The sequence below is a fragment of the Populus euphratica genome, unplaced genomic scaffold (genome assembly GCF_000495115.2).
Source record: "Populus euphratica unplaced genomic scaffold, PopEup_1.0 scaffold58.1, whole genome shotgun sequence".
In the NCBI taxonomy this organism is placed as follows: domain Eukaryota; kingdom Viridiplantae; phylum Streptophyta; class Magnoliopsida; order Malpighiales; family Salicaceae; genus Populus; species Populus euphratica.
In genome coordinates, this window is record NW_011499864.1 from 612,293 (window position 1) to 623,944 (window position 11,652).

Sequence of the window (11,652 nt, forward strand, 5' to 3'; positions counted from 1 at the left end):
TATTATTGTTGTTTATAATTTGTACAATTAACCTCCTTGTGGTTCGACCCCGGTCTTGCCGGGTTATTTATTACTTCGACACTCCTGCACTTGGGAGAAGACAACAATCTTTTAGTCGTGTCATCAACCTTACTTAACCTATAATCTGACTTGATGGTAAATGATCATGCAATGACCGATACTTTATTGTAAGTTGTGCACCCAATATTATAATGGTTCCTCAAAGTCTTTTAAAAGTTTAACAAACCTAGCTATATCTACATTTAGTTCTCCATCTAAAAGGATGTTACGTGAACATTCATTTAAATAACCATGATTCATTCTCATTGCATCCATCACCATACTTTTATAAGGATTACTATTATCATCTGCAAACTCATGTATGTTGCTAGAACTATAATTTTGAGTCAATCATCCTTTATAACATGGTTTCGTGAGGAACATAAGGTTCTCTGTGTGCATATCAAAATGAGTGCTTCTCAATGAATCCTTTTTTAAATAAATGCATCATTACAACATCTTTATAATGAGACTTTTTATTCTACACTTCATACATAGATATTTAATTTCACTTGCACTGATATTCTTTGGTTTATAAAATATAAATTAATAAAACCCTCAATCCTTTGAAAATGGTCTTGCGTACACAATCTTTTTTAAGTGAATCTCGATATATTCAAGAACGATCATTTATTACTTATGAAACCTATATAAAATAATATTAATTTTATCAATTCTATAAAAAATTATTTTTTCCTAATTGCCAGTTTCACAATAAAAATTAACAAAATATGATTGGTATCCATCAAAATAACCTATCATTTCTTCACTTATAACATTTTTAAATTACAAAATCAAATTTCATTTCATCAAATGATAACAAAATTTATTTATTTTTTCATATCCTAAACAAATCCTAGCATATAAATTATACATTAGTATGATAATTTTTTCTAAAAAAAATTATCAAACACTTAAATATACAAGAAAACTACAAATGTTATAAGAAATTTCAAGCAATTAACATGAAACATAAATGAGTTACAAAAAAAATAGACGAGTTTGGTTACTTTATGTATTGAAACTTCATAAAAAAATCAACAATGGATGATGACACTAGTTATATAGATGTAGATCAACGATGACGATATGAAGTTGTTAGATTTGTGAGAAATAAAAGGGGCTATTAGTATTTTTTTTGGCAGGAGAAAAAAGAATAAGAATGGGAGTTGTTGGTTATAACTTATTCATATTTGTCAACATAAATATTTTGTTGGCAATTTCATTAATAAATCATGACATGTTAGATTTCAGACAGAATTGTCGATGAAGTTTTTTTATAAATTTTTTATTATATCGGTAATTCTATTAGTAATTACTAAGATGTTTTCGTTGCTATTTATCAGTTTTCAATATTTTTATATCAAAATGTTGTATGAGAGATTAAAAGAATTATTTTAGTAGTCTTTTGGGTTAATTTATTAGTTAAAAAGTTGGATTTTCAATAATGATAGTTGTAAAAAAGTTCTAATCTAGGTATATCATAGTTAATAAATTAAAATCAAAATAAAAAAAAATATAAGGTGTGCCAATCTCAACCTATTATTTATTTAATATAATAATAAAAATAATAATTCTAAAATAAATTTCACCCAAATGATTAATACTTCACAAAACATTTGTAAAATTACAAGCAATTAAATTCTTCCCGAGTCCTTTTAAGCTTATACTCTCACTCAATTTATATATTTTTCTTAAATAAAAAATATAGTTTTAAACTTGCACTAGTCTACAAGATAGTCTAGAATTTGAACTAGTTTGATTTAAAAAATAAAAATATAACTTAATTTGATTAAATTTGTTCAGAGCTCGAGTTAGTAATAACTCGATAAATAGTAAAAATTAATAAAAATTTATTGATTTTTTTTAAATAATTAATTAAAATAATATCATTTTAATTTTTTAACCAGAAATAAAATTAACTCGCCCAATCGTTGTGTCAAATCCACTCCCAAGTTAAGGTTTTAAAACTATACTTTAAGACACTATATAAAGAGTTAGATCTTGGGAGTTCATTTTCCGTCTTAGGTTTAGATCCTAGAAAGCAGAGAATAAATACAAACACATGAAGAGAAAGGACCCAGAGGAGAAATGCAATCCAAGCAAAGCAAACATCAGCTAACGTATTGATCCATAAGAAAAAGCTCACGCTAAGCCATCCATCTTGCAAGAAAAAAACAATGGCAGACACACTCACAAATCTCACACCTGCTCTTCCTCTCAAATCTTTTCGCACTCTCTCTTCCCTTCGTGGCGTCCCCATTTGCTCAACTCAATTAAGCAACAATAGCAGCAGCAGCCTCAAGACAACTAGTACCTTCAGCAGGATCCTTAGCATCAATGGGCCAAAAAGATACAGACCCATGTCGGCTCGAGCTACGGACTCCTCCTCACCTTCTTCTTCCTTTGGATCCAGGCTCGAAGACGCCGTCAAGAAGACTGTGGCTGAGAACCCAGTTGTAGTTTACTCCAAAACTTGGTGTTCGTGAGTTCTACATGTCTTACTAAATTTTTATTTTTATTTTCAATTTTTTTTTGAAAGCTTGAGTTTTTAATGTTTTCTTCATATGGGTATAATTGAAGGTATTCTTCTGAGGTGAAGTCTTTGTTCAAGAGGCTAAATGTGGATCCATTAGTCGTTGAATTGGACGCATTAGGTATGTTTGGTTCATTTCTCTTTTACTTGATATTTTTTTTCTTTGATTTCTTGTTTATTAGGTGCTGCTGGTTCTTGGATAGGATAACTCGTGATTTAGGCTATTTTTAGATTCTTCCAATAAATTTGAGTTGTTACAAATTTTAACAGTACAAAGTTAACATTTTTTTTTCCATTTATGCATTGGATCTTTTTCTGGGAAATTTGATATAAGGTTATTAGGTTTTGAACTGGTGAAAATTGTTTTTTTTGTGTAATTTTTTAATTTTGTACAGGCGCTCAAGGACCCCAGATACAGAAAGTATTAGAGAGGCTCACAGGCCAACACACTGTTCCAAATGTGTTTATTGGTTAGTGGTGCTTTACTCTTTATTCTTTAACTGAGTAGTAGGAGGAAGACTATTTCGTTTGTTTGTAGCTTTCAGTGATTATGCAGATTTCAGGAAACTGGCATGGTGTCTGTCTTTGTTCTTCTTTGTTAGGATTAATGGAGTGAAAGTTTATGTTGACATGTGAAAAAGGTGTAGCAATTCTTTCTGATGTGGTTAATGAAATTGATGAGAGCAAGATGATTTTGTTTGGTGTGTGTGGAAGTGTGTTGTAATTTATTTCCACTGCAATAAGTTCTTTGTTCATGCTGATGCGTAACTTATTATAACATATTATAATTGGCCGACATAGAAATGTTTCTTGTGAGATTTGGATCTGTGTTGTTTCAATCAGATTGGTAATAGCAAGGCTTCATTCATACCTTGCTGCTCTTTTCAATGACAATTCCTTATGTTCTAGCATGTTCTTGTTATTGTACTTCAATGGAGGCTACTGCCTCCAACATCAAACAAATATCTGAGTGTTTGTGGTGATATCTACTTAATTATGGACTAATTTGAATATTTAAACCTGAAAATTTGGATTTATGTGCAAACAGTTCACTGTTCCTTTAGGGTAGTTGAGGTGTTGTGGGAAACAAAATGGTAGGAGATTTTGTTTAGCTGGTATAAACCTTAGCAGCGGTGCAAAGTGAACAAATTTATAAGTCAATGTGAATTCTGAATCACCTGTCCCAAAAACATGACTGGAAAATGAATCCCTTTTTTTCAGTAGAAAGTGAAAATGAACCAGAATGTTATGTGTTTCCTTTTGTTTATAGTTTTAAGAAATAGTATATTGTAGTTGCATTATTATGTCAAATTATACATTCTAAGTTAAGGTTCTATTTGCATATAGAGTTAGATGATCTACACCTTTCTCCTGAGAAATTTTCCTCTATGTTGTCAAAAGAAACAAGGGAATACTCCTTCCTCTTTCTGTTTTTTTCCCTGTCTAACTATGAAAAGTTTATCCATTCCTTTTTTTTTTAGGCCCTATTGTTTCTATCCTTTTATTCGATTTTCACTGCCATCAGATGCTCACATTTCTGTTTTTCTACATGATCAGGGGGCAATCATATTGGTGGCTGCACAGGTATTATTTGTAGTTGTTTTAAGAATTATCTTGTTCAATTAATTTACTATGATTGCATGTTAAGGATACCAATGATTCATAAGATAGTTCCCGAGTGTCAACAAACCATCTTTTCTCCACAGATTCTTAAAAATCTCTAAATCAGCTGTGTTTCTCTGAATATCATCTGTCCACAAGCTTCCCAAGATTTTGATTAAATATATTTGATGTTCTGTTAATGAATCAACTGCGTATTTTCTACACCATTCGCCTTAATTGTGGATGTGTAATAGATTTGGGTATTTGAATGAACTTTCAGTTCCTTTAAGTAGGCATTGATATTTTCTTTGAGGTTCGCTTGGTGGTCATGATGCTATGTGAAAGGCAGGCCAAGTTTCGACTCTGATGTCTGGTTTATGTCCTCACGCAGATACTGTGAAACTATACCGGAAAGGTGAACTTGAACCGCTGTTGTCAGAAGCTAATGCTAAAAAGTCACAGGGTTAGCCTTGCCATTTGTCCATGAAGAACCTTGTCATTTGTCTTTGAAGAACCTTGTCATTTGTCCATGAAGAATTCAATTCCCAAGCTCAACCCTAGATTGTTTCTGAAGATACCCCACACCACATTTCTGCTTCTTCATGGCCTTTTTTTGTTTACTTCATTGACATAGATTTAATTTCAAGTTATTTATATGGATCTCTTTCGTTGAATTGTATATTGAATTCACAAAAGTCGTTACATAAATGCACTGTGAGCCTTGTTTAATAGTCATCCACGTCAAAACTCGTGGCAATGTTTCAATGCTAAGTGGATTGCTCTTGCGTTTAGCCCAGTGAGGCCACCAGCACCCGCCGAGAGGCTATGGATGTAAGAACGGTTTTCCGCTGGCTGTGGATGTGTGATACTGAAACGTGGCATTGGAGTGCATTAGCCTCCATCAACTCAGGACTTTGCATCTCAAGGAGAAGCTCTCTGGTTTCGAAGTGGTAGTTGCAATCATGTTTAGGGCTCTTGCTCTTGCAGTGGTAACATCTCATTCTGATCTCACCTCAAACTGGCTGAAACGAAGTGGGCTCCACACAAGGCATAAGGGCTTATAATTGAAGTTAAATAAACTCTTTACTATAATCATACATAAATTTAATATATGATGTTTCCTGCGATGGAAGTTTTCAATCTTCATTACTAGAAGCATCCATCTAGGTGGAAAAATACAAATAATTGTCTATGATTTTGCTAGTGCCATAAACATCTGCCTTAGACTTTTGAAATAACATTTCATCATAATCAGGAAGGTTCTCTTCGATGATGGCAACTTCCTTGAAATTCTGACTCCATAGATGTAAACGAGGGAAGCTACCAGGTTCCAGCAGCTTGACACCAACTGCTTCCTCCATGGGTTGACGCCAGCCAGCTATCCATCCAAAGGCTGTGTCAGTCATTCAAACTTTGTCACCCCCAAAAAATTTCTTGTCACCAAGGCCAAGCTCTTCTATGATTCCTAGCAGTTCTTTGAATTCTTTTGTTGCCTTCTCTTGTTCCTCTCCAACAGTTTGAAAGAAGGCAAAAGACGTTGGGCTCCATAGCGCACAAACATGTACAGAATTACAGACAAGTAAAGAAAAAGAGACTTCAGATCAGTAAGGGAGGTATATACCTTGTCCTTTCCAAACATGGTTCAGAACCTAGCCATAGCTCTCTCATAAGGATCTTCTGAGAGCAAGGGATTCTGTGGCCATGTCTCTTCTATGTACTCAAGAATGATAGTGGACTCTGCTATTGGCTCTCCACCATGGATTAACACCGGGATCTTTTTGTGAACTGGGTTATACTGTAGAAGCAACTCACTTTTGATGGAGAGATTCTCTTCTACAAATTCATAACTGACTCCCTTGAGTTACAGAGCCCAAAGAACTCTGTAACTGAATATACTAGGCCAAGCTCCTAGTAGCTTCACTTCTTCCATATTTTGCTAGGATGCTGCCTTCCCCACCTCAGTTTACAGTGGTCAGGTAGGATGATATTGCTTGGGAATTACGTTTCTTGATTCAAAGATTTATTTAAATTTCCCCCCTGCAGGCTGCTTTGACTAATAACAACTCCATTTTGCTTGACCAGATTATAAAATTTAACCTGTAAGTGTTCAGAAATGTTTGCTTTTGACTTGATAATCTTAAAATATAGAAAACTCTTGACTTTTGGCCCTCCATCAATTCTTTTCTTATAATTCGTTAATCAAGAGAAGATAAACGGTTTCTTCAATGGCTTAAAGCCACCATGCAATCCATCATTTCATTGCCACCACGTAGTAAACTAATTGATTAGTTATATGTGATATTATTATATTAATAAAAATATATATTTATTATTAATAAAAATTTAATTTATTTTTAATATTTATATAATATTAGAGTAACAAATCTAATATTTGATTTATAAATCTAGAGTAAAAATAAAGTTTATAGAACAAAAATATTTTACAAAGAAATTATAAAATTGTTATAATTACAAAACTTTTATTATATCAAAGCATTGTTTCTAAAATGTTCTTAGTCAATATTCTCTTAAATACCAGATATTTATTAAATTCGTAGAAACTAATACATATTATGTTCATTTTTTATTATAGGAAGTAATTATTCTCGTAAGTTAAGGTATAAGTGATATCTAAAATTAATATGTAGGTGCTTATCATAAAACAAGTATACTAAACCGACCCACATAAGAATTCCATATGAAAAGAACATTTATATCTATGTAAAGGCTCACGTGACAGTTGTGTAAGTGATTCTTAGATTTCAGATTGTTAAGTTATCTTATATAGAAAATATTATGTCTTGATCTTGTTATATGTTATATTAATCGATATAATGAATGGGCAAATATTGGGTATAACATGAATTATATGGAAGTATTTGAATGATCAAGAGAGGATTCATCATCTTCTGTAAATTAAGAAAAATGTTCTGTCTATTTTAAAATAATATTGACTGATAAATCATTGGTCAAGATGGAATGAAAGTTGAAAAGAGTTTTAAATATTATTTAAACAATCAATAACTATTACATAGAGAATAAACATGATTTAATATAGCGTGTTAAATCTATTAATAAAAAGATATTAACTGCACTGAGAAACCAACCACTTAAAAATTAAGTCAAATCACCTATGAATTTTCTAATATTTGGAGATCATAACATGTTACTACACGATACATCTGAACTTCAGATATAAATTAAAAAATTATTGAATTAATAACAAATTAAATTGTTTAATTTATTTAATTTATTTAATTATAATTTATATTTGGACTACCATTTTAAGAACCTAATGGGTCACATACATTAAGAATTATTAGTCAGAAATTAAAGTAGGATGATTTAATTAAATATGATTTGATTAAAATATATTTTAGAAATTAAGGACTAGAATATAATTAATACATCTAGACCTAGAAAAATCTAGTAAGGACTTAATTGAGTTAATTAATTTCTAAAATTATCATGAATTAATATATGAATATTATTTAAGAAACAAATTGATATTTTACTAATTTATAGAGGTTTTTAAATTTTTTTATAAATAGTAATTTATGTCTTTTATTTTTCAGTTGTTGTCTATTAAACATAAAAACTATACAAATTATAGAATAAAAAGTTAGTATTCTAAATATAGCAATCTCACTTTTTTAAATAGAAACTTAAAAGATTTTTCACTTATAATTCATATATATTACTATTAGAAACTAAAAAATTAAACAACATATGATTTAGAACACCTCAACTTTTAAAAAATAAATAAATAATAAATTACTATACAACTCTATATTTATTTAACAATATTTATTTAACAATGTAAAACCTCTCGCATAATTAAATAGCGTCTTGTGGGACCAAAGGATTGTGCGGCCATATCTCCTCAGTGCACTGAAGAATAACAGGTGATTCCGAGATGGGTTTCTCGCAATGCACAAGCACTCCTCTTGAATGTACTCATATTTTACACCTTTTAGTGTCAAAGCCCATAATACCTTGAAATCAAATTTTTTGCTCTATGGTCTCAGTAAGAAATCATGCCAGAAAAATGTTTCTTTGTTGTTTTCAAGTTTTGTTCTCTCTCGTTGTGATTCCATGCATATCAAATTGCAGCTAGTTAGATGAACAGAAGAAGCTGGCTGGCATCTTCCCTGAATCTCCCATGTATACATTCTTCCATTCCCTCAACTTTTTCTAGTGCAAGATAATGCAAGGATTAACTCTTGCAAATCAGTTTCTTCTCACGGCATGAATATCTTTACATTGCACTATGTCAGATGGTTATGAGAATGTGAAGCATGCTTTAAGAAATCAGTTCTTCTGTAATGTGCTATATATATGAGTATGTGTGCGTGTTTGTGGCAAAACAAAAGGACAATCTGTTGTATGCAGAGACAATCAAGTGCACTTGTTGAAAGTTCTCCAAACTTGTATTGTTCTGATTATAGTGAAATTTTCTCTTCTTCGCTTGTGGATATTGACATAGATGAAACACGTAAAATCTTTATCTCGTGCGACTGTTTTCTTTCTATTTGCTGTGATGTTCTTTCTATTTGTGTGATCCTTAACATTCTGTTTTCCCTTTATTTGTATATAGAAGTTAGGATGGTGCTTGCACTATAAATCTTCATTTTCTGAGTAAGTTCCGTCCTGCAGGTATTCGTCTCTACGTATGGATGGCCGTGTCCATAGAAGTGGTGCTGGTTATACTTCTTGGAATGCTTTCGTCGCCCAACTGCCACCAGCAAAAGGAATGCGGTCAGGTCTTCTTGATGGCATGGTTGTAAAAGTTCTTTAAATAGTTCTATTTTTCCAGAAACCCTGGGTTAGCTGATCATCATTTACTGTGGAATACATTATCTCCATGCTCACAGCAATACTTACATAACAAAATATTTGATTACCCCTGCAAAAAATAATGAACTAGAGCAGGAGAGCAGTTATTGCTGGTGATCATACATTTTTCTACTGCAACATCTACTTTTATCACATGTCCTTGCCCAGAAGCAATTTTCTGTTGAATCCTTGACATCTTGTTCTCCTCACCTCTTAAATCCAAGCAGAATTTAGGTCTAACCTTTTTTTCCTTTTCTTTTACTTAAACCAAACTGCTGCAGCTGACCTCGCTGATCTTTCTTCTGAAAATTCTGGACTTGTCACGACTCACCACCATTACTAATTTGTTCTATGGATTCCACAATTTCATTCTTTTTCCACAGGGCTGGACAGTACATCTGTCAGGATTTTCATTTCACATAGTGGAGCATGCATTTCCAGATTGACTCGCTGCCCAACAATATGTACGAAGCTTATGGCCTCGAACAATAAATTGGAAGTGATGGCATCGATGCCTGCATAAGCTTAAGGGTTTTTTGCATTTCGGGATTCTGGTTTTCATCGCTGCTCATATGTACTTTGTACGGACATAACAGAGGGAAACGAAGAATCTAAAAGCACTACGAGTCTACAAGCTTATCCGATTTCAGCACATATTATTCATCGAGTTTCTTCCTATGATGATTTCTGAATTATTAAGAGGCCTTGTTTTCTTCAAGAAACATCACAGATTGTGTTATGAAGCTCCTTACTGACTCAAATTTCCACATTTTATCACCTCTACCATACAATTTAACCAGATTTGTAGAATTATCAACCCTACTCTCTTTCGGAAAAGCAGGATAGAGATTGTGACTCCATTGTGGTCAGAAAATCAGTACAAATTGCAGCCAGTTGGTGCAACATAAGGACTTACGTTGTGTGGCTTTCTGAACTTGATTTTAGCAGCAGCAATTGAGATATAACAAGGAAGAATAGAGAATCACAGTGGTGGAGTATGATACACATTCATGAAACATACAAAGCTTTAAGGTAGAGAGTGGGATAAGTAGTAAGAAAACCAAAACTACAATGCACAAACATCACTCTCATTTTACTTCTTCGATTTCATCCAAGGCGTAGTTGTTTGTAGATACATTTGCATAATTAACCTTGTTGAATCGAACCACTACCGGGTAGCGGCTCCTGGGGTCCTGTCCGATCCAAATCCATAGTAAATAACCATGAAAAAAATAGATAAAAAAAGGTTAGGGAGGAGAGAGATGGTATTACCTGATCAACAGCTACTACGGATCCAACGCCATTGAACCAGTAGGATTCCTTCCTCAGTATCTTCACCTGTAGTGTGACTGGATCAGAAATGTTACCACTATTTTTACTTACAACTAACTGTTTGCTTGTCACAGCCAAGTCCGAATCTAAGCAATGAGAAGGGAATTCAAAACCCCCATTTAACATCTTAGATGATCAAGACCAAAAGCATGGTTGTTTTCAGTGGAGGTAGCCCTTGAGACTGAACTCATTCTAGCAATTCACAATTTGATGTACTTTGTCAGTGAGACTTCTTTATGATGCTACTAACACTGTAAATTTGGTATTTTTCAAGCGAATAAGAGAAAAACAGGTGCTTGTAGTTCAACTGACACTAGTGTTTTGTGGCTTTCTGAATTCGATTTTAGCAGCAGCAATTGAGATATAACATGGAAGAATAGAAAGAGTCCTGGTTCCGGGATACCTCGACCCATATTTTAGCTATCAGAAGTATAGGAACTGGAAACGTTTGATAACTGACCTTGGTTCCTCTCTTGGGTCCAATAGGTGGTGGCTTAGGTTTTGGAGCTTCAGCTACAGCTGGTTCTGTGGTGGCAGCAGGTGGTGATGCGCCCTCTTCAGCTGACCTTACGACAAGCCTCGAATAGTTCTTGTTGTTGTTCTTTGAAGAGAGAAACAACATGGTCGGCTTAGAAGTTGAGTTTGTATTGGTTGCAACAGTTGGTGTCAACCCAAATCCTGAAGCAGCTGATGCCATGTTGCAGCTAGCCATGTTGTCTGTGTGTCTGTCTCTCTTTTCCTGATGATAGATGGAGTGTGGCAACCAAATACTCTGGTTGAGCAGAAGACAAGGAAGTGGAGATGGAGAGGCTTGGAATTAATGAAGTGATTTTCTTGGGTTTTTTTGGACAGAATTATCTCATCTTGGAAATTAATTCCAATCTTTTCCTCCACTAGGCTGCTGCCACTTACGCACCATATCTCTTTCCTTTGGATAATGTGATTACATGTCTTCCCTTCTGTAACTCGGACGATGGGCTCCCTTGAGTAGCCTATCCACTCGGGCCCCTTTTCTATTCCATCTTTCTTGAAGGCAAAAAATGGCATTTGCATAATGAGATTTAGGTCATTCCATACTCGGTTTCATTCGATTCTTATCCGGTTTGATAGGAATGCAGATAAAAATTTATCAGATTTATATTGTATTTGATATTATAATAGTTTTTACAATTATAATTTTAAAAAAATATTCTTAATTATGGTTGGCCAGATTAAAATATATGTTTACTTGAAATTATTATTGAATAAAAAAATTCAGAGTTTTATTTTTGAAACTCCTTTTAAAA

The 11,652-nt window shown here is 33.2% G+C and overlaps 2 protein-coding genes and 1 pseudogene across 2 annotated transcripts; 1 reads left to right on the forward strand and 2 right to left on the reverse strand.

Moving 5' to 3' along the window:
- Positions 1 to 2,070: 2,070 nt before the first annotated feature.
- LOC105125667 (monothiol glutaredoxin-S10) lies at positions 2,071 to 4,926 on the forward strand. The gene is made up of 5 exons (XM_011026221.1): positions 2,071 to 2,545; positions 2,644 to 2,717; positions 2,992 to 3,066; positions 4,154 to 4,180; positions 4,590 to 4,926. The coding sequence occupies exons 1-5, from the start codon at positions 2,241 to 2,243 to the stop codon at positions 4,664 to 4,666; spliced, it is 558 nt and encodes a 185-aa protein (XP_011024523.1). The 5' UTR covers positions 2,071 to 2,240; the 3' UTR covers positions 4,667 to 4,926.
- Positions 4,927 to 5,177: 251 nt separating this feature from the next.
- On the reverse strand, positions 5,178 to 6,374 carry LOC105125668 (probable glutathione S-transferase; annotated as a pseudogene).
- A 3,595-nt stretch (positions 6,375 to 9,969) lies between these two features.
- On the reverse strand, positions 9,970 to 11,206 carry PSAE-1 (Photosystem I reaction centre subunit IV / PsaE protein). The gene is made up of 3 exons (XM_011026222.1): positions 10,827 to 11,206; positions 10,307 to 10,372; positions 9,970 to 10,227 (listed from the first exon to the last, which is right to left on the reverse strand). The coding sequence occupies exons 1-3, from the start codon at positions 11,076 to 11,078 to the stop codon at positions 10,123 to 10,125; spliced, it is 423 nt and encodes a 140-aa protein (XP_011024524.1). The 5' UTR covers positions 11,079 to 11,206; the 3' UTR covers positions 9,970 to 10,122.
- Between the last annotated feature and the right edge of the window lie 446 nt (positions 11,207 to 11,652).